The 27,881-nt window shown below is 37.3% G+C and overlaps 1 protein-coding gene across 1 annotated transcript; it reads right to left on the bottom strand.

The window, feature by feature from the left end:
- Nucleotides 1-1,709: 1,709 nt before the first annotated feature.
- On the bottom strand, nt 1,710-27,290 carry LOC127839002 (band 7 protein AGAP004871-like). The gene is made up of 9 exons (XM_052367146.1): nt 27,135-27,290; nt 24,537-25,087; nt 21,033-21,148; nt 20,143-20,215; nt 14,612-14,694; nt 8,218-8,421; nt 7,276-7,331; nt 4,237-4,315; nt 1,710-3,413 (listed from the first exon to the last, which is right to left on the bottom strand). Exons 2-9 carry the CDS (start codon nt 24,643-24,645, stop codon nt 3,213-3,215), a joined length of 921 nt encoding a protein of 306 aa, XP_052223106.1. The 5' UTR covers nt 24,646-25,087; nt 27,135-27,290; the 3' UTR covers nt 1,710-3,212.
- Nucleotides 27,291-27,881: the final 591 nt, after the last annotated feature.

Here is a 27,881-nt window from a genome sequence, read left to right on the forward strand (position 1 = left end):
AAGATTTGTCCCAATAATATCTTGTTATCTCAGGTGAGCGACTTTGGGCCTTTCAGTCCCTCTTGTTATGAAACTTGGTCAGAATATTTGTTCTAATGATTGCTCGGCTGAGTTCGAAAATGGATATAGTTCTTCGAAAAACAGGGCCCTCAGGGGGCGGGGCATTTTTCCTTAGATGGTTATATTGAAACGTTGTTAGCACTCTAGAAGTCACATGTTTAGTTTAATCTATATGAAACTAAGTCAGAAAACCTGTTTTAAAGACTTTTCGGTAGAGTTCGAAAATACATCCGGCTTGATGCAAAACATGGCCGCCGGGGGGGGGGGGGGCGGGGCATTTTTCTTCATGTGGCTATAGTGAAAACTTGTTGATGCTTTATTAGCTAAATTCATTCTTCATGAAACTTGGTCAAAACATTTGTATTCATGAAATCTGATATTGAAACTGACTCAAAACTATGTCACCAGGCCAAATAAAAACAGAAGTCACTTTTTTGGTTCCATCTTCATGAATCGGTTCGCACTTTCTCAGAATAGTCTAGGTTCTTTGAGTCTCTGGTGAGCGCCTTAGGGCCCATGGCACTCTTGTTTAAATTACATATAACAGCTTCTTAACGTTACACCCATACTGTGCATGCCGTTTTCGTCAAACTTTTTCGAAATAATTATGTTCAAATTCTCCATTGCATATTGTCAAGGTTTCACGATTTCGTTATTTTTATAAGAATTACCTTCCTTTGTTTAAAATGACTTTATGCACGGGCCCTGTGATTGCAGTTTAGTTTGTGTGTGTGTGTGTGTGTGTGTGTGTGTGTGTGTGTGTGTGTGTGTGTGTGTGTGTGTGTGTGTGTGTGTGTGTGTGTGTGTGTGTGTGTGTGTGTGTGTGTGTGTGTGTGTGTGTGTGTGTGTGTGTGTGTGTGTGTGTGTGTGTGTGTGTGTGTGTGTGTGTGTGTGTGTGTGTGTGTGTGTGTGTGTGTGTGTGTGTGTGTGTGTGTGTGTGTGTGTGTGTGTGTGTGTGTGTGTGTGTGTGTGTGTGTGTGTGTGTGTGTGTGTGTGTGTGTGTGTGTGTGTGTGTGTGTGTGTGTGTGTGTGTGTGTTTAGGTTCATGGAACTTGGTCAGAACTTTTGTTTTAATGATATATTGGCCGAGTTTGAACATAGTTTTGTTTTTATCGAAAACGAACATGTGGGGTGGAAGTTTTCCTTAAATGCCTTAAGAAAGACAGTTAAGTTCGTTTGGGTCTTTTGTTAGCGTCTTAGGGCATTTGGCTCTTTTGTTAAAATGACGTTAAACAATTACCACCATGATAAGACGGCAAGTCGTATTTAACACCTGTCTCTCTACCTCAAAGTTCAAGGGCACACGTTAAGTTTGGCCACAAAACAGCCTGTCCGGGCTATAACTTTGTATACGTCAAATCTTTATGAAAAAAAAACTAGTTACCCACGCTAGTAATGAATTAAAAGTATGTAACTTGTGAGACAACTCTTATTAATATTAAATAGTAATTAATTATGCAATTTTAAAACAACTTACCACTATAGAGAGACCACGTGTCTCGTGTACCCTCGCTCATTTCCTTCAGAGTCAAGGTCACAATTTGCCATAAACAGCTTGTTTTAACAAATTGAACTTTTTAGAATAATGAAATTTGGGGCGTATATGGACACATGTCGTTTTGTTATATCGATTGAACAGAAAACATATATACACCAGCCCAATATTTATTGACCAAATAATGTTAAGAGATGCTGCAGGTATAAAGTCAAGATGGATATATACGATAAATACGCAAATATACATAATCTTCATAGATACACGAACATACAAACCTAGCAAGATTGTTAAAAAATAGTTCACTGCAACCGTAACATGAACAAATATCAGCGTTAAATATTTAAAGAAATTATAATTAAAAACATAGTGATTAAAAACATTTTTATATATCTGAACACACATGTATTATAATCACTGAAAATGAGCACATTTAAAGTTACCATTACTTGTATAGACGATATACGGTACAGTAAAAAGCCGAAACGAGGCAAGCGCTGTACAAAATATATCCACCACACGTCACTTTTTAAACGGTCGAATGAACAGCAATAACTTTAAAGAAATACATCAATATCCAATTATTGTTAGACAATAAAGTACCATTTCAATAATTAATAGTACATAAATCATCTCGTTCTGTAAAAAAATAGTTATAGATTCGGAGTTTTAACTACATTGAGATTGGATTTAATACTACCTAAATTGATCGAAACTTATGTCCATGAAAGTACAGTTTAAAAAAATCACACAATTGAACATGACTATACAACAATGAATATAAAGTTATCAATTATGTCTCTCAAGTTTCATTTGTTTGCGATTTATAAAATTCACACATAAGAGTATGAACCCACTGTATGAATATCGTAACTGCAATAATGGCAGCAAGCATTCCAGGTGAAATCGATCCCATGTTGACTTCATGGAACTAATATAAGATGCGGTATGAAAAAGGCCTTTAATGACATTGAGAATTCCTCTAAAAAACCAATCACATTTTTAGGCGACCTCATGCAACGGGATGATGAGAAGTGATATGGTATGGATGACCTTTAATCGCATGAAGTTTTCAAGAAGAAAACCGACCCGATGTAGCAGACGACTCTATGGAACTGAGATGATACTCTTAGTATGCGGTATAGAGAGGCGGTATAGAGAGGCGTTTGATTGCATGAAGCGCTCGAGTAGAAACCAATGCCATGTTAAAGGCGCCTTATGGAAATGAGAAGATATTCATTATGGAGAAATGACAAAAGATCGTTCTTTGAATACGTTGCTGTGTCCCATGTATTCCATACGCTTACTGTTGGATGAAGTTTCCCTAGTTCATGAAAATGAATAATGTCTGTGGCAAGCAAGAGGTTTTATAAGCTCTAAGCTTCTCGCTGTTTTATGATGTATCGAATTCGACCAGCAAGGACTAGTTTTCAATGAATGCCCGCAGGTTGTTCGAGCCGCGTTCTGGGAAAACTGGTCTTAATGCATCATACGCTAATGCATGCTAATAAGAAACTTCCTTTGAGCGGAAATATCGTAAAAGCGGAAAGTGTCGCCTCAGATTAGCCTGTGTGGACTTCACATGGGTTATGTCAAGTTTTACTAGAACGCAACTTATTCAATGATAAATGCTCACTCGCGTTATCGAAATCGCAGTCTATTTACTATTGTTTCTATTGATAAAGGACTGCATGAAGTCGATAGGAAGCGGAAATATGATGGTGGAGTTCTTCTCCGCCGATATCGTGTTCAGCGTCTGCAGGTAACGCAGCTGAATGGCGACCGGGGACTGTGCTATGACGTCAGCAGCCTCCTTGAGTGCCCGCGACGCCTTCTGTTCGCCCTCCGCTGCTATCACCTTCAAATATACAAAATTGTCAGTGGTTCGTGTTCAGTCAAATATGATCGACAACGGTTTCATGCGCGTTTTACGATATTTTGAATAAAAGAGGGGTGGAAAAGTATTTCAGCAACTGGAAAATATATCAACATATGGTGCTTTATGTATCTATCTAAGGAATTTATGATCGATACCAAACATGGGTGATGCAAAACGGAGTAACTTAGAAATTACAAAACTCCTATGTATGGGTTTGATTATGACAAAAAATAGTTTGGCACATTTGCTTAAATTCTGCAATATGATAATTTTCCTTGCATAGAAATATAGCCAACAAAACGTTTTGTAATGTGTTTTTGTGTTAAAATATGTTAGCAATTACACGCGCGTAGTTTTAAGAAATGATTTCATTCAGTCTAATGTGAGATTTTCGGAAAACACTTGACACATATATATGCTTATTGTTTCAATCACAGCATTGTTGATTACAACTTAGCAGATTTGAAACAGCGTGTCAGAAGTTTTTCTTTTCTTTCCCAATATTTACAAATCCCGTCACATACTGGACCCGTACTCGCCAACTCATTCTTAGACTTATAAATAGAATAGTAAATGACTTTATAATACCTCACATATTGAATACATAGAGACTAAAATGGTGCTTATATCACCGACATATTGGTTTTAATGAAGAATTATAAAACTCAATAATTTAACTGCCATGGGAGTCTTGACTTTCAAGAAGTTATATTACATTACAAATGTTTTAATATTCTTTATTTTTAGACTGAAGTCTTAGAATCGGTTATTGAATACGGGCCCTGGTTAGCACCGCTCTGACCTTGGCTCGAGCCTCACGAGCGGCCTCCGCCTCCGCAGCCATAGCGCGCTGTAGCTGAACTGGCAGCCGCACGTCCTTCCTGCAACGTTTATTTTGAGCCTAGATCCTGGAAAACTGGGCCTAATGCAAGCGCGTAAAGTGTCGTCCCAGATTAGCCTTTGCAGTCTGCACATGCTTATCAGGGTCGAAACGTTACGCCTAACTTGATTTTTGTTCAGGAGCGACTTTCTTTAAATGAAATCATCCATTAAAAGGAGAAAATGTAGTCAATGATTAAACTGTGCGAACTGCTTGGGCTAATCTGGGAACATGCATTGAGCCCAGTTTTACCAGACCGTTGCTCGTGGTACATTATATCAGATAAGTGAAGGTTCAGTGTTACAAAAGGTTTAGGGTGCTGCTTTAAAGATAAATGTTAGAAAAAAAGTCCAGTCTGGTAAAAATTTAAAAAACTTCAAGAAAAACCTGGTCAATTTTGAATCACATTTATTATAAGGGTTTTTATAGGGTGAGGTGGGGTCGGGGTGGGGGTGGAAAGGCAGCGTGAACGACCACTCTCGTAGTTTGATGTAGAATTAGTCCCCCTTCCCTTTTTATTCAACTCTTCGAAGCAGATGAAGGAACTCATAAGTTCTTAACGGCTCTATGGCACATGACAACCCCTAGAGCTTCACCATTGGGGTACTAGTTTTAAAAGTATCTTAAATAAGCCCAAACAGGATTTTGCTAAGAAGAGAATTCCTTTGAACGAAAAATACCACAAAGGAGGCAAGTGTCTTTTCTTCCAAGAAGGGAAAAAAGTGGTTATATAATGGCAACAATCTAGAAGTTATCCATGGATTCTGTTATGTCGGTGTAATTTCCACAAATCGACTCTCGCTGTATAAAATGGCAGAAAATATGTGTGCTAAAGCTCAAAGGGTTTTGACTCATTTATTTAATTCTTTTGAATTGCCATACCTACCTGCAAAGACATTTTTCAACATTTTTGATGCAAAAAAAATGTTCTATTTTAATGTATGGTTCAGAAATATGGGGTTTGAAACCAAGGCAATGTGTTGAAATGTACAAATGTAAGCATGTAAAAGATTCCTTTATGTAAGTCAAGGAGCATGTAACGATGCGGTTCTAGGGGACCTTGGTCGTTTTCCAATGCACATTTATACTGCGAAACGGTGCATAGCTTATTGGCTAAGAATATTTTCATTGCCTGATTCAAGATATGTTAGGATGTGTTACAATATGCTAAGATATTATGATTCTATCGGCCAATGCAACTGTGTTACAGACATTAAACATGTCTTATACTCAAGCGGCTTTGGCTATATCTGGGAAAATCAAGGTGTTTTAAACAATAAACACTTTGTGTGTATGTTTTTAAATAGATTAAAAGACCAGTATACTCAAACTTGGAGGGGCAATGTTGCTAACAACGCCAAACTAACCTATGGACTTTAAACAAGTGTTTTCTAGGGAATTATACATTGATGTTGTAGACGTTGCTAAGTTTAGAAAAGCTATAGCCATGTTTAGAAGTTCGTCTCATAGCCTAATGGTAGAGAAAGGTAGACATTATAATATTGGTAGAGAAGAGAGAACATGTGTTTTCTGTGAAATCGTCGTTGAAGACGAATTCCAATTTGTTCTGATTTGTCCCTTGTATGAAAGTATTCGTCAAAAATATATTCCTCATTACTATAGACAAAACAAACACTACTTCAATTTTATAAATTTACTTTGCTCTACAGATATGGAAACAATCCGTAACTTAGCTATGTATATATACTATGCTTTCATGGAACGCGATGAATTCATTAAGGGTACAGAGTAACTCATCATCATTGCTTATATATACTTTGCATTGTTGGCTAATTATGTGCTTCTAGTAATGAGAAACTGTGTAGACTTGGTGCTTTTGGATTTATTGGAATTATATATCCTGTCATATTATACATGCAAAATATGGACAATCCATATCGGACGACTCACATTATAGACATGTGGTGTGGATACTCCATATTTACTCTATGTTTATTCATTGAGAATTCGTAGTCTTTTTATAAGCTCTCCTTTTTTCGAATATGTTCTATCCTTGACTAACCATTGTATATTATGATGCTGATATGTTGTTACTGGACCGGAGGCCATATGTACGAAATAAAGAATTGAATTATAAAAAGATAAGCCTGTGCGGACTTTTACGCATTAAGTCTTGTTTTCCAAAAGCTGGCTCAAATACGTTTCTTACCATAAGCTACAATTATACGATCATAGAGAGGGAAATAAATAAAAAGCATCATTTAACAGAAGAGTTAGCAAACCTGAGTTCACATCCATAGAAACCGATAATGAAAGGAATAAACATATCATAGCTCAGACACCCAATGGATGTAAACAAGTTTAGAAGGCAAACATCAACATTCACTCAAGTACTAGGAGAAATACGGGCTCAGGGAAAAGATTTACGTTACGATACTATTTTTTAGGAAGAATAATATTTACTAAGAGCATCCTCTATAGTTAGTTGCACTAATCCAACTCCTAGCTATTGACCCTCCGGGTCTGAGCTGTACATATGTACCCATAAAAGCTCAGAGCATTCAAGAAGAACTACCTCCATAGTTAGCATATTTCCGTAATTCTAATAATTTCATTTAAATCTTTTGCACATTATGAGCATATTGATTACAATGTTTATTTGCTGTGAGTTAAAAAGACAGCATTAAATAAAATGAGACACCCTCTGGGAAAACCGGGTTTAATTCATGTGCGTCAAGTGTCGTCCTAGATAGGTCTAGCAGTCCCCACAGACATACTTGGGGAGACACTTTCAGCTTTTCGTTTTCATTTAATGAAGTCTCTTTTAAGAACAACTCTAGTTAAGTCGCAGTGTCCAGAATTCCCACCTGCAGACTGCACAGGCTGATCTGGGACAGGATTTGACGCACATGCATTAAGCCACATTTTCCTATGGCGCGGTTCAACAATGTATCGGAATACCACTGATAAGACAGGGAAAAGATCTCATGCTATACGTACACTTCCACCCGCTCCACCTTCACACCCCAGGGGCCCGTGGCTTCGTCAAGGGACGTCTGGAATACAAACAATATATACAGTCATGTCTGAGTGCTGTCACCTCATCCATTAGGCTAAACAACTGTTACGCATTATGCTTATTGAGACGCTTTAGTTAGTGTTTTTTTGCGTATAATCAGTATGTGGTATCATAAGGAAATTTCTGTTCACATTTCCACTGTTGGTATCGAACCCGCGACCTTCTGATTGTTAGGCGGACACCGTATCAACTAGGCCACATTAATCTCATGAAAATTATATTTCTGATCTTATGACTAACGCTATTTTATAATTGTTGTATCCGGAGAGCGTTCACAGTCAGTCAACGACCGAAGTCTTCGCACTAATCAAAGACAAAAAAGAATTCTACATATAAAATACATAACGCGCGTGAGTTGAAATCTTATAAAATAACATGTTATCTTCTGTCTGTAAAAATTACTCTTTTTTACGTGCGCATCGATTGCTCTAATAACCGTCCCCCATTAGCGTGTTTGAACCGTACAGGCTAATCTGGGACGACACTTTACGCATATGCATTAAACACCCTGTTCACGGAGCACTGTCCATATATTTCTGGTCGGTCACGCCCTCGTATCTCGCATGATGTAAAATAAGTTATATTAGTCGGAAAGAAATTTAGCGGTTTGAAAAAAAAATACTTTTCCGTTGACACGTAATTCGTGGATTTCTGATAATGGAGATAAGGGGAATTTGCGTGATTTTTTTTCTAATCTGTGCATTTGTCAACCCACGAAATCAACGAAAATTAATGTTTTACGAAAAATAAGGATTTAATGTATATCGATGCCACCTATCTCCACACGCCCCTCCCGAAATCCCGCTCTCATTTCTCGTATATATCAATGACACTCCCTCTACAAGCCCCCCTCTACCCCACACCTGCATCTGATGGCTTATGGCCTCCCGGTCCGCCAGGATCTCGCTGAGGTCCTTTGTTCCCAGCACTTTGCGTAGCGTGGTTGCCGCCAGGAGGCGCGTCGACCGGTTAGCGTCCTCGACGTTTGTGATGGAGGTGGTGGCGTTGTGTACGCGGTAGTAGACCACAGCGTCCACTGCCACCGTTACGGAGTCCTTGGTCAGCACCTGGCAGAGAAAGCAAGCAGCTGTGCATGTGTTTACACAGTTAAAAGCTCGATTGGTCATTGTCGGCACAGGTACTATTGTATAGTACCCCGATTATTCTTAAAGGGGCCTTTTCACGTTTTGGGTAAATTGACAAAATTGAAAAAAATTCTTTCAGATTCAAAATTATAAAGCGTTGCAACGCGAAACAATTGAATAATTTGGAGAGATCTGTTGTTGTCGTTTAATTTTGTGAAACTACGAAGATTGCTTATATAAAGTATAAAATACGTTTATCGCACATACTTGGCAGGATAGCCGAACGGTCTAATTGGTTTTTACTCCAGGACTCCAGGGGTCACTGGTTCGAGCTCTGCTGAGGGTTACTTTTTTTCTTTTTTAAAATTTTATTCTTGATTTGTTACTGGAGCTTTTAAGATCCCATGTTTACATTTATCAATTTAAAGCATTTAGTGACAAACTTCAAAATATGCCGAAATCTGTGAAAAGGCCCCTTTAAGTTTACTACAAAGTACCGGAGATATGGAAAATATACTAAAAAGTACCCCTGAGTATGGCCGGATGCCTTTAAGTATTACATGATTCGACGACGACTAATTGAGCCACAGTAGTGCATATTTTTTTTAAATTATTTTAACATAATTATTTTGTTATCTTTAACGTGACCAAAAAACAATTAAATAGTAAAACGCGATATTAGTTTTGTTTTGCTATAAGATTGATACGTTGTGATAATTAGCCTTGGTCAAACATATACTAAAGATACATACACATAATATTGGAGAATTCTCAACGTTCAACAATATATGATAAATGTGGAGGCGTAGCCAATATCGCGAATCCTGATTGATAGAGAGTTAGCTACGCCCTTGACCGGGGTAAGTGACTTTGTATGAACGTTCATGGAATGAGCCGTATTCAAGGAAACCTGGGTAAGATGCAGAGTAAGAATAATCAAGACCTTCCGATACATTCGAACCTCGTTCTGGGCAAACAGGACATATTGCATGCGCGTAAAATGTCGTCATGGATTAGGCTGTGTGGTAAGCACAGGCTAATCAAGGCAACACTTTCCGCGTTCACTTGATTTTTGTTTAGAAGAGACCTTATTTTAACGAAAACTTCCATAACAGAAGGAGTCGCCCCTGAATGGCCTGCCCAGACTTCACGTACAGGCCAATCTGGGACCATACAATAAGCTCAGTTTTCCCAGAATGAGTCTCGAATATAACTGAAGGTCTTGTCTCATTCTTTCTTTGCATCTTAGCCAGTTGATTTGTGGTTGGTTTCGAATAATATTTACATATGTTAACAAGCAAAACACGTGTCAGCCCATACATGAAGATACATGAAGACAGCTCATACGCGATGCCATGTACTTTATTTTGTATAAAGATTTTCAAGTGACAGTGTCACAAACTCTGGACAAGTTGCACATGGAAACTGTCTAATGCAACATATTCCATAAGGTGATAAAAAAAAAGATAATTGATCCATAAAATTTAAATGTTACACCTTCAAATGTCAGTGCAATCCTTATAAATGCAGCCAACGTCGAGATAATGACTGTCCTTAGAGGTTACTTGCAACTATTATCTATTCTCGATGCATAATATCGGATAAAAATGTCCATTTTTAACTGAATACATGCTATACATTAACATAAAATAAAGGCATATAACTCCACATATTCTTGAAACATACAGTTCATAACATTGATATTGAACAGATATATAGAAATTTGAATATTGTATATTTTTATATCAGGTCTGGTCTCAAGCACACCAATATATAAAAGATATTTTTAAGTTATAATAATGCCATGTATGAAGCAGATACCTAGCATAGATTATGTTGTACCAAAACTCTTAATAAGAAAAAAAACAATATGGGTGAGTCATCATATATGGTCAGCTAATCTCAGGGTTAGCCCTAGAAATGTTAAATACAATAAATGAGCCGCGCTCGGTCCGCACAGGCTAATCGGGACGACACTTTACGCCTAAATTGGATTCTCGTATAGAAGAGACTTCCTTAAACACTTGCAAACAAGTGGAGAGTGTCGTCCCAGATTAGCCAGTAAGGACAACACAGTCTAGTATGGGGCGACACTTTACGCACTTGCATTTAGCCCAGTTTTCTCAGACTGCTTTTCACTGATATGCATTTATAGGACACACATAATGCATAACGTTCATATTTCGATCAAATTCACATGACTGCAGGGACATGTTTCCATGTAGCCGAACAGCCAAGATGTAACAAGCAATCAATACACTGTGGGACGATTGTGATGCCAGATTGGAATAACAGGACAATATTCAGTGAACAAGTGCGGCGGAAAACGAAACCAAATATGAAGAGAAAGAAACAACTCGACTTTTATCTTTATTTGAGCCTAGTTTTGGGAATACTGGGCTTAATGCATGTGCGTAAAGTGTTGTCCCAGATTAGACTGTGCAGTCGACATAGACTACTCAGGGACGAAACTTTCCGCATAAGCTTAATTTTTGCTAAGAAGAGATTTTCTTCAAACGAAAAATATCATAAAAGCGGAAAGTGTCGTGCCTGATTAGCCTATGCGAACTGCACAGGCTAATCTGGGACGACACTTAACGCACATGCATTAAACCCCTTTTCAGGGACAACAATCCCTTTTAACGAAAAATACAATATAATAAAGGTGTCTTCCCTGATTAGCACTGCACACATAGCCGCATTTAGCCCCGTTTTCTCAGAGCGAGGCTTATTACGAATACAACTTAAACAATGTCCTTCGGGTAAACGTAAAACGTTCTTAAAACACCCCGTATGCTTTTCCCGGTCACTCAATACCGGTGACAAGCATTTGTTCACAGATCGCTTCAACAATAAGCGCAGGCTTATTGCGTTGTTTGATGGGAAGAATTATAATCCTTTTCCGCCTATATCTGCATGAAACGATTTATACTAAAACGTTCCCCGACTAAAGAACATACGTTTAAAGGCAACTGTCATTCTCATAACATACTTGTTCGTATATTTCCCGTACTCGAGTACTTTGTAGTGTACCAAAGTAGTACCTAAGCCGACAATGACCAATCAAGCCTAATTAATGCCTGAGCCGACAATGACAACTCGAGCCTTAGTAGTGCCTAAGCCGACAATGACCACTCGAGCATAAGAAGTGCCTAAGCCGAAAATGACCAATCGAGCCTTAGTAGTGCCTAAGCCGACAATGACCACTCGAGCCTTAGTAGTGCCTGAGCCGACATTTACCAATCGAGCCTAAATAGTGCCTGCGCCGACAATGACCACTCGAGCCTTAGTAGTGCATGAGCAGACAATGGCCACTCGAGCCTTAGTAGTGCCTAAGCCGGCAATGACCACTCGAGCCTTAGTAGTGCCTTAGCCGACAATGACCACTCGACCCTTAGTGGTGCCTAAGCCGACACTAACCACTCGAGCCTAAGTAGTGCCTAAGCCGACAATGACCACTCGAGCCTTAGTAGTGCCTGAACCGACAATGACCACTCGAGCCTAAGTAGTGGCTGAGCCGACAATGATCACTCGAGCCTAAGTAGGGCCTGAGCCGACAATGACCACTCGAGCCTTAGTAGTGCCTAAGCCGACAATGGCCACTCGAGCCTTAGTAGTGCTTAAGCCGACACTAACCACTCGAGCCTAAGTAGTGCCTGAGCCGACAATGTCCACTCGAGCCTTAGTAGTGTCTGAGCCGACAATGACCACTCGAGCCTAAGAAGTGCCTGAACCAACAATGACCACATGAGCCTAAGTAGTGCCTGAGCCGACAATGACCATTCGAGCCTAAGTAGTGCCTGAGCCGACAATGACCACTCGAGCCTTAGTAGTGCCTGAACCGACAATGACCACTCGAGCCTTAGTAGTGCCTGAGCCGACATTTACCAATCGAGCCTAAATAGTGCCTGCGCCGACAATGACCACTCGAGCCTTAGTAGTGCCTGAACCGACAATGACCACTCGAGCCTAAGAAGTGCCTAAGCCGACAATGACCACTCGAGCCTAAGTAGTGCCTGAGCCGACAATGACCAATCGAGCCATATTGTTGGTAAGGCTTAACTGGGAGTGCGTTTCACTAACATAGCGTATATTTACGCAACTTTAGGTTTACGCACAGAATTTACGCCGAACGTAAATTAATGCGTACGCCGTTTCACTTAAATGTGCGCAAAATTTACGCTGCGTGTAAGTGTTTAGCCTGTCAGGTGCGCGCGGACGCGTAAGAAAGTAATCATCTGCAACAGTATCTACTGTAAAGCGAGATTATATGATTTTTACATGTGTTAAATTGTAATATATTGATAAAATATGTTACAATAACACAAAATAGGGAAAACAATTATACATTGAAGACGAATTTCATAACATGCAGCAAAGACAAATTAACGCCCCGAGCCGATTGTGACGAATGTATTTCGTACATATTTTCCTACAATAAGATCTCAATATTTGTTTCTCCGAATTTTTTTCTGGTGGAATTCAATTTAAAACTAGCTGCATATCCACATTTAAGCAATAAAATAAGCGATATAAAAAGGCATAATAAAAAATCTTGCGTTTACTTGAATAAATTACCTCCCTTAACATAACGGAATATCAAAAATACGTATATAGACAAAACCTGTACCTTGCAAAGCGTGACCGCATGCCCGTGCCACTCGTTCTCCAATGACGTACTAAATAAAACTCAAACTATCTACACACATCTCGACTAACTACAACCCCGGTAAATAGGTAATCAGGATAAATATACATGTAGGAAATTAGGGACAAAACAGTCACAGACTAATATAACCTGTATCTTGTCTAATTATAACCCAGAAAGGTTCAGCTAAAATGACTCCGTGAAGGGGCGTGAGACCTGTAAATAAAATCTGAACAACACACCCACACATTTTAACCCAGAACAACACTACCAAATATCTGGAATAGATTTTTGTGAGAATTACGATATCATACTGTGATCATCAGGCTACAGTATAGCCCTCACAAAATCGAAACCAGATATATACATCTTAGCTGAAATACATTCAAATGAGAATTAAGAATCTCAGTAAAACAACAACAACACACAATGCTAAAACGACGGCAGGGTACACTTTCCCTAATACGCAGGTTACTCAGCCTCTTTACAACTGGAGGTTACGCCAATTTTTCTGATTTACGCGAAGTACATATCTGGCGTAAATTTACGACATAATTTACGCACTGCGTTAATTAACGCTGTTTAGTGAAACGCGTTTTTGAGAACAAGATTTGCGTAGGCAAATATTTACGGAAATTATTTGCGTACGCAGCTTAGTGAAACGCACTCCTAGGGTTCATACACTCATTATGTGTATTATTTAAATGAATTTTACAGTGCTTATCCGACGGATTTGATGAATTAACAAGCGCGTTCATCTCAAATGTATGTGCATGTGAACGTCTTTAAGCGGAAATACAAACTACACGATAACGGAAGTACATGCATTTTATTGCACAGGTTAATCTGCAACGACACTTAGCGCACATATATTAAGCACAGAAGGAGCTTTAAGTTTATTTGTATTTTTCATTCAGTCAGATACATTTAAGATATTTCGCTCGTATCATCGATTGAGGTACATTCAGCTCAAAAGTTTATAGCATGAACATACTCGTGCTTATCCGTAAATATGTACTGTATTCCAGCAACGACGAATTTTAATGTCCAAACTTACCTTATTTAAGTAAAATACTGGTATCAGTACAACGGTTCATCGGTACATTTTGATGAACATACATACAGATTACAATTATTTGCGAAGAAATGTAAGATTTATTTCATAAAAACGTTTGTGTTGTACGAAAGAGCTGTCGTTTCGACCATTGAGTCGCGTTCTGGGAAAATTGGGCTTAATACAAGAGCCTGAAGTGTCAGCCCAGGTTAGCCTGTCCATTCCACACGGGCTAATCATGGACGACCCATTCAGCATGGACGTTCGTTAAGAAAATACTTTATTAAAACGAAACAAAAATCCATAAAAGCGGTAAGTGTCGTCCCAGATTAGCTTGTGCGAACTGCGCAGTCTAATATAGGATGACACTTTTCGCAAGTAAATTTAACCGAGTTTTCTCAGTGCGCGTATGATTTTCTAAGAACAAGTTAACAAACTACATGAGACTGTTAACGATCCCCCGTACTTACTTCCTGCGGAGGGACATCAAAAGAGACTGTCCGCAGATCAACCTTCGTGTACGAGTCTATGCATGGGACGATGAAAAATAGACCTGAAAAACACAGCAGTGAAATGTTGTGGATATTTTTCGATTTTTCCACGTGCTCCCACACTTTTTAAGTTTTTAATACATCTTTTCTGTGAACATGATTGAAATAAAACACACGATGTAACACTATACAAATTATTTTATTTTTATGCAATGCTCTTTGCAGTTGAAATTACTATTTTACATTTTAAGTTTCTATTTTATTCCATATTCTTATTAACGTCATGGCGTCAACATAATGACATCATTTGACAGTTGCGTGTCCTCTTTTAAATGACCCGATTTTTTGTGACAGTTGCTTTAAGACATGAATAGAGAATGATATAATATGTCGTTATATCAAGTAAGATTAAACATATGTTTAAGTATACAATCACATTTTTTGAGACGAAGAGCGATTGTGATAGTCGTGGTAAAATTGCGACTATGAATTGCAGAACTGCCTTGAATCTTGATAAAATAATGTGGAGATTCAATTATTTCAACTCCCACAACAAACTAGTTCATTGGATAATCTGGGTAACATAATGACCATGTATTTTCCATCAAAGGTTCCAAATGGTAGATTTGCAATCAGTAAAATCATTATTATTTTAGTATACACGTTTTAACAATACTTGCATACATGCCTAGCTTTTATTTTATATTTAAGTAATGTAATTATTCGTAGAAATCTAAATCACAATGTGAGGAAACACCGAATAACATGTAAAATCGTAAGTTGCAATAATCCAACTCCTAGCTATTGAGCCTGATCGTAAAAGCTCAGAGCATTCAAGAAGAACTAGTAAAATCGTAACACAATTAAAATTGCATCAAATTACCGTGCTCGCAAGATGCCTGTAGTTCAACTCAGTCTCGATATTTGACACATAATGGTACTCGTTTCATGTTAGTAAATTTACATTACTTGCTTTGTAAGTTATATTAAGAAGCTCGGTTACTTATAAAATGTTAAAGTCGGTATTACAGGCGAGTACAGACGACTCTAGACTGGTGGTCTACTATAATGACATGTCGGTTAACATATTCATTCTTGTGTGCACGCGTTCTGTTGGAATACTTCACCAAACAGCGTGTTTGCTATTGTCAATACATTTATAACCAAATGTTATCTCAGCGGACTAAATACAACGGAACTCCCTAACCATATTATATTGATGAAATATTTCTGCCACATTATAACAAAACGATCAATTAATTAATTCGCAGCGTTTAACACGATCATCAAATTTATCCAAATAACACTCAAAAAGCCATAATACATCCCCGCTATCGGTATTGAAATCCGACTCTATAATTGACCGCTAAACGCATTACGCTAATGAGAAATTCCCATACAGTTACAAAATGTCATCCATTGAATGCCATCTCTTCTAGCGCTCTCTGACAAGGTCTGCAATCAATGGATAGTTTGGTATGTGTGCGTGTCTGGGCTGTCATTGAAAAATGGTCCATAATAACGCCTAGATGTTTAGGTTTTACCGAGTTTACGGTGCACTTTAGAAGATTGCGCAAAACATTGAGAACATGCAATATTTCTGAGAATATAAATGGGTTGTCCTCTGTGAAAAGGAGGTTAAATGCATGTGGGTAAAGTGTCCTCCCAGATTAGCCTCTGCAGTCCGCACAGGCTAATCAGGGACGAAAATTTCCGCATAAACTTAATTTTTGCTAAGAAGAGACTTTCCTTAAATGAAAAATATCATTAAAGCGGAAAGTGTCGTCCCTGATTAGCCTGTGCGGACTGCACGGGTTAATATGGGACGACACTTTACGCACATGCATTAAACCTTCTTTTCACAGAGCACGGCCTAAATGGTAAATTAAAAACATAACAATTAGAATCAAATATTTCGGTAAAACTTGTCTCGATTTATTATTTGCCTCTTTTCTTGAACACACATGAAGCGACCTGTGATTGTAAATACTTGTATATCGATGAAGCGACCTGTAATTGTAAATACTTGTATATCGATGTAGCGACCTGTGATTGTAAATACTTGTATATCGATGAAGCGACCTGTAATTGTAAATACTTGTATATCGATGCAGCGACCTGTGATTGTAAATACTTGTATATCGATGAAGCGACCTGTGATTGTAAATACTTGTATATCGATGAAGCGACCTGTGATTGTAAATACTTGTATATCGATGAAGCGACCTGTGATTGTAAATACTTGTATATCGATGAAGCGACCTGTGATTGTAAATACTTGTATATCGATGAAGCGACCTGTGATTGTAAAAACTTGTATATCGATGTAGCGACCTGTGATTGTAAATACTTGTATATCGATGAAGCGACCTGTGATTGTAAATACTTGTATATCGATGAAGCGACCTGTGATTGTAAATACTTGTATATCGATGAAGCGACCTGTGATTGTAAATACTTGTATATCGATGAAGCGACCTGTAATTGTAAATACTTGTATATCGATGTAGCGACCTGTGACTGTAAATACTTGTATATCGATGTAGCGACCTGTGATTGTAAATACTTGTATATCGATGAAGCGACCTGTGATTGTAAATACTTGTATATCGATGAAGCGACCTGTAATTGTAAATACTTGTATATCGATGTAGCGACCTGTGACTGTAAATACTTGTATATCGATGTAGCGACCTGTGATTGTAAATACTTGTATATCGATGTTGATTGTAAATACTTGTATATCGATGTACTTTTAATTGCAAATAGAGCTATTATTAAAGAACAGAAAAAGTTACAAATTACATCTTCATATTTATGATTTACCTCAAAATCAAAACCCTTTTTATGTGCGCGCATTCCCTGGAGTCCTTGCAGCTATTTCTATTAGCTAATGACGTATGAAGTACCCACAAATATTCACAAATATGGGTCATATAATTTCTGCTACTATCACGCTATTAAATTGCATACCCTCCCTTGTGTGATTAACAATTCTCGGAATTCACTCACTAAGATTCCTACATATCGTAAACGGAATTCAGTTGACCGTCCTGTAATGCTTTATGTCCTCAGTACACCATCTCGAGGGAAATAAAAGTGCTCGAAATTTCTTGTCATCAATTACTATAATTAAGCATTGGGACATCGTGCAAAAGGAAGATAATATCATTTGAATAAACAATATTCCGTCAAGGGACATTGTTCACGGTGGAAAACAATGCGACAAAGTTAACAAATGCAAATGCCAGTGTAATTATTCACCATTTACTATATGAGATACTACATTTGATTGATGTTTATTTTCTCCATATACGCATGTGACATATCACAATCAGAGGTATTCATTGTTGCAATGATTTTTAATTTTTAATTGAATTTGATTAGCCTGTGTAGTACGTACAGGCTCAGGAACGACACTGTCCGTCTCAACTGGATTTTCGTAAAGAAGAGACTTTCTTTAAACGAAAACTATATTAAACTATAATAAATGCGGAAAGTGTCGTCCCTGAAAAGTCTGTGCGGACTAGAAAGGCTAATCTGGGACGACATTTACGCAAGTGCATACCGCCCTGTTTTCTAAGAGCGCGGCTGATAACTGACATAACAAGTGATCTGCTATCAAAACTATTTTGTATACTGTATTCTCCGGAAACACTTCTATCGGACGCGGGATAATCAAAAGTAATAGTAAACGCAGTGAAGGAAATATTTCGGTTCACGCATGCGCACTAATGATATCGGACTTGCAAGTCGGATTTTTGGGCTGTCCAGACAGCGAAGTGACTGGTACAAACGCTTCTCGTCCAGGCGACCCTGGCCCATATCCTGTTCCCGAAAGAATGCGAGTTTTATATGGTGGTCACCATATCTGACAGGTGGGGTTTCCTCTTAGTACTCCGGCTTCTCCACACAACTTCAAACCGCATCGACAAAGAAAAACGTTCAGTTACAGCTTAACAACTGGAATTTGCAGCTATAATTCAAAAATCGTCCCAATTTTCATGAGTTTGGAAAGTGAATTAGGTCAGAGTGCGAGGTCATTCATGGTCAACACGCAATTCATCCTCAAGCGCGTATTGAACACTATAATCTTTGAAATGCACACACATTATTCTGATTGAAGTGCGATTTTTTTAGACATGCGTTCACTGGAGTTTTTTTTATCGAAAAGATACTTTGTTGGCAAAGTATTTTGTTTTTCTTTAAGATAGAATATATTTGGTTAAAAACAGATAAAACATTGGTTAATTCAACACTAGAATAACGGTTATGAATAATTAGAACCTGAACACCAACGGATTGAGAGTTTTTCACCATTGTAATGAAGTATCAGCTGTTCAGTTGAACATTCATTTATGTTGGGTTCCAAACTCCAATGTGCAGATTTGATCATACGACACATAGACACATATCTTGTTTATGCAATAATTTAACATTACATGCCGTTATCGTAACTTGTCCTTATAAATTGCATCGAGGTTCACAGCATTCGATTGAATGTAACATTTGAAGATTGTAAATGGGTTTAATTGACACAAAATATTTTCATGGTTTAACTAGAGAATGCGACAATAAAATGGTTACATAAAAAGCTTACATTCTCGCTTTACATTTTATTTGTTTTGAAAAATGATCATATATACTCGTTAAAGCGATTTCAGAAGCATAATTAATGCATACATATGGGCAAATATATATCGCCCCTACAGTGCTCGTATTATTTTGAGTTAATTTGACCCAGTGACTTTTTGCGACAACATGTGACCAACTTCCAAACATAGCAAATATTTTATCAGGACATATGCATATAGCAGACATAATATAGCAGACATATGGCCTCCAGAGAGTGTTTACAAGCTTTTTTTTGGTCTCACGTGATCCACTTTCGAATTCGGCTGAGATATTATTTGTACAAATTGGAAATAAATATAGCATCTAACGTGTTTACGAGCCTTTTATTTAATTCAACCCACTGACTTATTTTTTGTTGCTAATCGATCCATTTCCGAACTCTGAACTAGTTTTGTGAATATATTTCAATAAATGTTGCCCCTATAGTACTCACAAACCTTTCTTGACAAAGTGACCTAGTTTTCGACCCAACGTCTCCCAATTTCAAACTTGTTCGGGATATAATTGGGACAAATGTTCTACCAATGTCCCTGAATAATGTGCGTTACATTTGACTTCTACAGTGTTCACAATGAAAACGGTAACGGCGCATGGGGCACGACGAAATACTAACGACAGACAAAACGGATCTCAACGAGCACTTTGTGCTCAGGTGAGCTAAACAAGTAGAAGATATCGATCTCAATATACCAGCTTGGAGACATATTTTCGTGTTGCAATATACAACGTGTATTTTTATTTGTCCTTTTCGTGATACAAGACTGCTCATACAGAAGACAACTAACATTGCAAATAAGCTCCCTCTTATAACACACGATCGAACCTTGAAATAACTGTTGGCATCTGCTTATAGCAGACGACCCAAAGTAACTCACCTGGTCCCTTGGCGCCTCCTGAAAGAAGACGCCCTAACCTGAAGATAACTGCGCGTTCGTACTCCTGAACCACCTGCAAATTGTCGTAGAAGGTATGACCATATCGTAAAAAAAAATTAACAAAAAAAGGTCTAAGTCAACGGGTCTTCATATTGTATTGTATTAATATATATGGTATAAAGAATTCAAACGCAAAATATCCGTGCATATAATTTAAATATTAGTAAAGTTGAATAAAGTTGCATTGCTGAAAATGTAGTATTTATTTTAAGGACCGCTTTACCGTATATCGTTTACTTGAAAAAGAGGTAAAAGAAAAAAACAAAACAAGGAACATATTTGATTAATTTTACTTCGATTGGATAACAACTGTTCGTTTGCGCCAATGCCACTTCTATGTAAACTATGCTCGAACCATGTTGGCCCCGTTCAGAAAAAAAGCAAACTGAATGTGTGTTAAGTGTCGTCTCAGACCAGTATCAGGGACGACACTTTCCGCTCTCAGACCAGTATCAGGGACCACACTTTCCGCTCTCAGACCAGTATCAGGGACCACACTTTCCGCTGACATGGGATCTGTGTCGTCTCAGACCAGTATCAGGGACGACACTTTCCGCTGACATGGGATCTGTGTCGTCTCAGACCAGTATCAGGGACCACACTTTCCGCTGGCATGGGATCTTGTCTCAGACCAGTATCAGGGACCACACTTTCCGCTGGCATGGGATCTTTCGTTGAAAGGAAGTCTCTTCTAAACGAAAATCCAGTTAAGGCGGAAATAGTCGTCCCTGATTAGCCTCTGAGTACAGCACAAGCTAATCAGACAAGCCACTTTACGCACATGCATTAAGTCCAGTTTTCCCAGAACGAGGCTCATTGTTTGTATTTACCTTGATGCAAAGGCACAGCGAGAATGGCAGTGTAACGATGATGATCAACAGGGAGAGGAACCACAACACGTAACCACAGCAACCGAGACTGCCGCTGTCGTCGCTGCTGCTGCGCCCTGAAACACGGGAACCAGTAACATAATACAGGAAACACGGGAACCAGTTACATAATACAGGAAACACGGGAACACGTTACATAATACAGGAAACACGGGAACACGTTACATTATACAGGAAACACGCGAACCAGTTACATAATACAGGAAACACGGGGTATTACTCGATTGTTCACAATCACCAATGAAATATATGCGCCTTGCTCTTATAAAATGGGGTTTAAGTATTCGATTAAATAAAGTCTCTTTTTCACGAAAATCCAATATAGGCGGAAATGATTAACACACTTGCATTAAAACCCATTTTCACAGAGCGAAGCTTAGATGTTTTATTACCTAAATCTTAATATAAAAAATGACACAATTTATAATATAAATGAATAGACCAATCATACACTAAGTCTTGGCTTTTCACAGTAACCCAAATCCCGCTTTGCACAAACTTCTGCGCATTTGGAATAATGACGAGGCATGCGAGGGCAGTATAAGAAATACTTATCTGTTCCCATCACGATATATATATTGCTGGCTAGTTTCAACACAGTGTTCAACAATGCGAGATAAACCTTACAAAGTGCGGAATAAAATTAATATCAAAATATACTGGTAGGGTATCGTACGCGCATAACACGTAATTGGGTAGCAATTAACTTATTTCCAAGGAAACGAATATAGGAAAATTACACAAGAGACTGAGCTTTTACGCAAACCACCGGTTGAATACTAGTACAAGACAACTCAAAACTATGATATAGCGCTTAACACCCATAAATTCGACCTCAGGGTTGTTTTCGAGTAAAACATACAGTTATATAATTTACTTAAGCTGCAAAATTTTTGAGGGTGTTATATCGCATGATCATTACAAAGTATGTTCTTCAAATAATATATTCTTAGAATACACCGATATGTTGGACCCAGAAAAATTTGCTGCGCATGAGTATAGCTAAAAAAATATAAGCATAGCCAACCGACATACACTTTTCTAATAATATTCAGACAGCAAATCTTGTAGGGACATCAATCAGTAATATATATTCCCGTCGTCTCATTATTCGACTTAATAATTCCGCGCACGTATAGCAGCCGTATATGAGCTGTCCACATACAATGAGCCACGTTATGCGAAAATGGGCCTTATGCCATATGCGACCACAGTAGCTCCATACCAGCTGGGCATTAGGGCATTATGATTAGGAGCTACTAATTCCGCTTATGATACAACAACAAATTGAGTAACTTTATAGCGGAGAGAGGAGATCCTGTATTGCGCACGCTGGTCTAAATCTACATTAACCGTATATGGCATTAGACGCATGAAGCGTATCCAAGGGATATTGCCATTGAGTTATATGAGCATACTGATGACAGTCATTAAACTGCACACATTGTACACATGTTAGAGTGTTGGGCATTAGTTTATGGTAATTCATCATTACATTGCATTGTACCATTTGTTATAGTGAACTTTGAAGAAATGCGTGAAATGACTGGTCCAACAAGTGTCATTCTCCTATTTCCTATTTAGCAAGTTTTGTGTTTGAAACGACTAATAAAAAATATTTGTGTTCACAAAACATTTATTTCTGCTATGGAAACAGTAATAACTGAGATGTATTGAACCTATAAAATGCACTCAACTTTATGCACAAATGTGTGTGTGCGGCAATAAAGAATTGTTGCTTACATCTACATCAACGCAAATCAGTCCCGTAAACATGTTAAGACATTTCCTGATTATTCACGAGACGGACATAATTCATAATTTTATCCATTTATTATATTGTCGGTGCACAGAGTTATGTTTCTCCTAGCAACCATAAGATAATAGGTCTCGCAATAATTTAGTTTACACAATTCTGGCGCCGTTTCATTGCTTTGAACTTTGAACTTCATTGATATGCATTGACCGCTCTAACGGTTACTCCGGTTTTGTTCAATGTGTTTTGTGTTCCTTTGAAGTCTTCCTTTTTTGTCGTGATATTTGTGGTGTGTTTTTGTAGGTAATCGGCTACTTGCAATAAATAAAATACATCGGACTGCTTATGCAATCGCCGCTTGAATTTTCTTTTTATTACACATTGTACAAGATTAAGGGTGTTGTGAGCCATTGCGGTGGAAGTCAACATTGCAGATTATGATGATACCATTTATTGTAAAACGTATCGAAGAGCCTTTGTCTGGTATTGTGTTTTCTCAAGAAACAAAAGCTACAGACTTGATTGGATCGCGTATTGAGTTATGTAAAAATAATTCACAAATTGTTTATACGAACCCATGCACACACATGCAATATGTATATTCAATATTTGTTGAAAGATTGGCCCTGTAATTCATATACAGGTAATAAACCTGAATGTGATATTGCTATTTGATTATACGCTTGAAATGTTTTCTTTGCAATCAATTTTATTCCGGTGAATAATACTTTATACCAAGAAGTAATGAATAAAACACATTATGAGGTCAAACCAAATGAATATATTAACTATTTGCAGATGAATCTGCTACGTGACTTTGTCTTCTATACAGACGTTTAAATATGTGTTTATCTACAAAACGTAAGGTAGTGTATGCAAAATGATTATATTAAATGCGTGATTGACCTGAAGGCTTACTTAAACAAAATAACCAGTTATAATAAAAACACTGCGATTGTAATAATAGATATCGAGCTAAAGTGATCCACTATATTAAATTAACGGAAAGGTATCCAATGCACTCATTTGAATGTTAAATGGCAGGATATATTTCAGAATTTAACGTATGGCATATACTTGTTTTTCAAAGAATTACCAACTAATATCTGCACGTATATGGTAATACAACGGTTCACAATACAACTGATATACGGTAATATTTTTCGTACCGAATAATAATACAATCCCAGGGAAATGACCCGGAGAGGAACTAACTTACCAATAATTGACATTTATTTCAGGCAAATGACCACACTTCTATACAATTAAAGCCAATATATACATATAACACACACAATAAAAATAAATAAGGGTCAGAATTGGTTGCGCCATCTTGATCGATGCCCCAAGAGAATCAATAGCGGTCTTTATTCACCAGAATTCGGTCAGAAATGGTTCTTAAAAAACAGTAATTTGTTAAATGCGAGCGTACAAGTATATTATTACAATATGATAAGAACATGCACTGCGCAAATTTAATTAGAAAAGAAAAACACATAAGTTAAATAGAGGTGACTTAAACAAATAAACAGGTTAATAACAAGATGATATCGCACGACTTAAGTAATATCTATATTGTACGCTATTCTATTATTTTATACAATGTCAAGGTACTTGATCTTAACGCGTGTTGTTATTGACCTTTCTTAATTAAGTCACGTTACCATCACACATACTGCCATACTAACCTGTGGTGTATCCAGGGCCGGGGTCATTAGGGTCCTGACCCCTTTTCCGCGCGTCCCCGTTGTCCTCTGACATCTCTAAGGCTTGGAAATGATGCCCTTGTGTTGCCATGTAAAAAAGGTTCTACGGAGTCTTCGTTGAACTTTAGTGAAAGTTTCGAAATTGCACAAACAATGTTTTAAGTCAGTATCATACAACGATGTAACCACAGAAGACGTTATTTAGTCAGTATCATACAACGACGAGTCCAGAGAAGGCGTTATTTATTCAAAATCATACAGCGAGGACTCCACAGAAGACGTTATTTAGTTACTATCATACAGCAAGAAGTCCACAGAGAACGCTATTTAGTTTGTATCACACAACAAGAAGTCCAAAAGAAGACGTTATTTAGTCACTATCATACAACAAGACGTCCACAGAAGACGGTACTTAGTCAGTATCATACAACAAGAAGTCCAAAGAAGACGTCATTTAGTCACTATCATTCAACGAAGAGTCCTCCGTCTAACTTATGACTCTCTTTTCCAACATGTCTTCTCTAACGGTTGTACTGGAAACAAAATACGAAATGTGTTAAGATGTATATACAGACTTAACTGATTGTATACTGTTTCCAGTTTTGTTTAAATATATTAAATTGCTTTAATATATGTACACATGTAAAGTGCGTATGATTGAAATAATTATTAAACACATTGCGATGGTTGCATAAAGAAAAGGGTTTATGACATGTTTAAAACAAACATCGGAAGACAAACCTTCACACAGTTCCGTACTTGTTTGATATATATATGCAAAACAGTGTCGCATGCAAATATTGATTGCTACTACAATTTTAATACACGTTGATGCTCTTTCCCTCTTTAGAACTGTTTATAGACGATCATCTAAGGAGTTTAATGACAGTTGATTGATTACATCCGACACTCAAATTATGAGAGATCATTCACAGCGTTGCTGGTTAACATACTTCCAGACAATGTTAGAACTACAATATGCATTTTAAATCTAGAAACGTTATTTGGTGCCAAAACAGAATTGATAAAGCCAAATTGAAATGTCATCTGTTTTTACTAAAATCGCCAAAAAATAAAGTAGGTAGGTAGGCTTACCTTGTTTATCGTCAAGTTTTCTGTCCATTCGCCAATTTAATAAGATCATAATTATAGACCTATTCCCTATCTTTTGCTTCTTGTCCGTTATTTGCGCATTATGAGTTAATTTAGCAACTATGAACGAATGCAGCAATAATTAACACAACCTTGGTTGTTAATTTATTGGATATGACCAAATTCAGCAAACATGCTCGAACACTCAACATGGATTACCTAAATTAAAAGGTAAGGCTTGTCAAAACAAAGAATCGATTGGGTTGGTGAAAACAAACGACTATTTTAACGCTTTAAAGTATTAAAATAAGTATCATTTGCTATTGATCAGAAATAAAGCCTCACAACTTATTTGGCTTAGTCAATTTAATTATAAATAAGAAACATATTTAAACCAAGCCAATTATAATATATCTGGTTGTTACAAGGTAGAAATACGTCCTTTTGCGCTTTAAAACTTAAAAAAATCGCGTTTGTCGAAATGGACGTATACGTCTAGAAATCATACTTTCGGTTTTAAAAGCGGAACCGTTTGAAAAATAATAAATGACTTGCTAACAAGGCTATAGATTTAATGATAATTTTGCACACTTAGTCTATTAAATTGCATCTATATGTATTGACTAATATGTATTTCATTTCAAGGTCAGAGGCAACGTGTGTCGCTTTAAAGATTCTGTCAGTATCAGTTTAAAGATTAAGGATTCTGTCAGTATCAGTCTTAAAGATTCATAACTTTTGTTCCGCCTCATTTGAACACTTATTTTCACATTTCAAGGTTTTATTCAACGTTGTTCGAATTTACAACATCTCCTATTGGTTTCGTATTGCAGCCAATTGTGTTTATGAACGAGGCGTATTTTTTCATTTGAATGGTGTTAAAATTGTTTCATACGAATGAAATATTAAATAAATGCAATGGAATATGTATACTGTATAAATGAAGTAACATTTGATCCGAACAGTGGGATTAATTTGGCATTCAATTTGTTTATTTTAAACATATTTATTTAAGCTCTTTTTCATCGAAAGCCAATGGTTTATTGAAATACTCTTAAGTCTGTTTCCTTGGTAGAACTAATACATGGTATCGTAAGAGAAGATTGTGAGAACGCTCTCAGAGCGAATATTGCGCCCGTGAACTTCTGGTCGCTAGGCGGACACCATACTCAGTTTTCCCTCGTCACCTGCCGTCCATTAGATATTCAACATAAATAAAGGTCTATCGGTAAACTCAGTACTCGGAGTTAAGTATATTGCAAAATGCTTAAAGTACATCGATATCGAAGAGCATCACTAAGTAGGCATACCATTTGTACAATTTAGATTTTGAGAATTAAATCAAATATATCACAAAGTAATACTTGACTGCACTTACACTTAGTTTAAAACAATAAACATTATTATTAACAATATAACTTAAATTTAATAGAAAAACTTGCACTTATTATAAAGTAACAGTATTTTACAAAATTGTTATGCACATACGTGAAGCACAATTGTTCATCAGTCTTCATACATCACAATGCCATGATATTTGCCGAGTAAAATCCCGCAGTTCCTATCACTCTTTTGTTCCCACTGACGTGCCACTAACATAACAATCATGAATAAAATGCTCAAAATTCATCCAATGTTTACTTTCCGTGCTGGAAGGCATGTACTATCAGCCGATTCGACAATATATCGGTCCTATACAGCCTGTAAAAACCAGAAAATCTATCGCCATAGTAACTGAGCAGATCGCCGAAAAATCTGATGATTGGTTTTGATGAACGCTATTGCATTTAATGAGAGAATGTTCATAGATAATATCGGCACGAGTCACGTCCCATTGTAGCGATACTATTGTTTCATCACTTTTGTAATGTGACAGATTTTGTATGAGCGTGTGTTATTAATATGAAAATAATCTATTGAATGTGCATCGTGTTTTCATGTACGGGATTAAATTTCGAGGACTTTTCCACTTGTTTAATATATTCTTAAAGCTGTCGTGTGTTTAAGAATGTTTACATGTTAGTAATTGTATTTGATAACATTGCGATATTTTAATTACATCCAAACGTCTACCTTTTAGATTGCATCTTTTCTCGTGATAACAGTGAACATTGGTAGCGACGCCTATATGTGATCAATGGTAGACCATGACTTCCACTCAAATGTGTTTATTATAATTCATCAGATTGAAAGCTAATTAGCTGCCAATTACCGAAATGAATACGAACTATATCC

This window comes from Dreissena polymorpha, chromosome 7 (genome assembly GCF_020536995.1).
Source record: "Dreissena polymorpha isolate Duluth1 chromosome 7, UMN_Dpol_1.0, whole genome shotgun sequence".
Classification (NCBI taxonomy): domain Eukaryota; kingdom Metazoa; phylum Mollusca; class Bivalvia; order Myida; family Dreissenidae; genus Dreissena; species Dreissena polymorpha.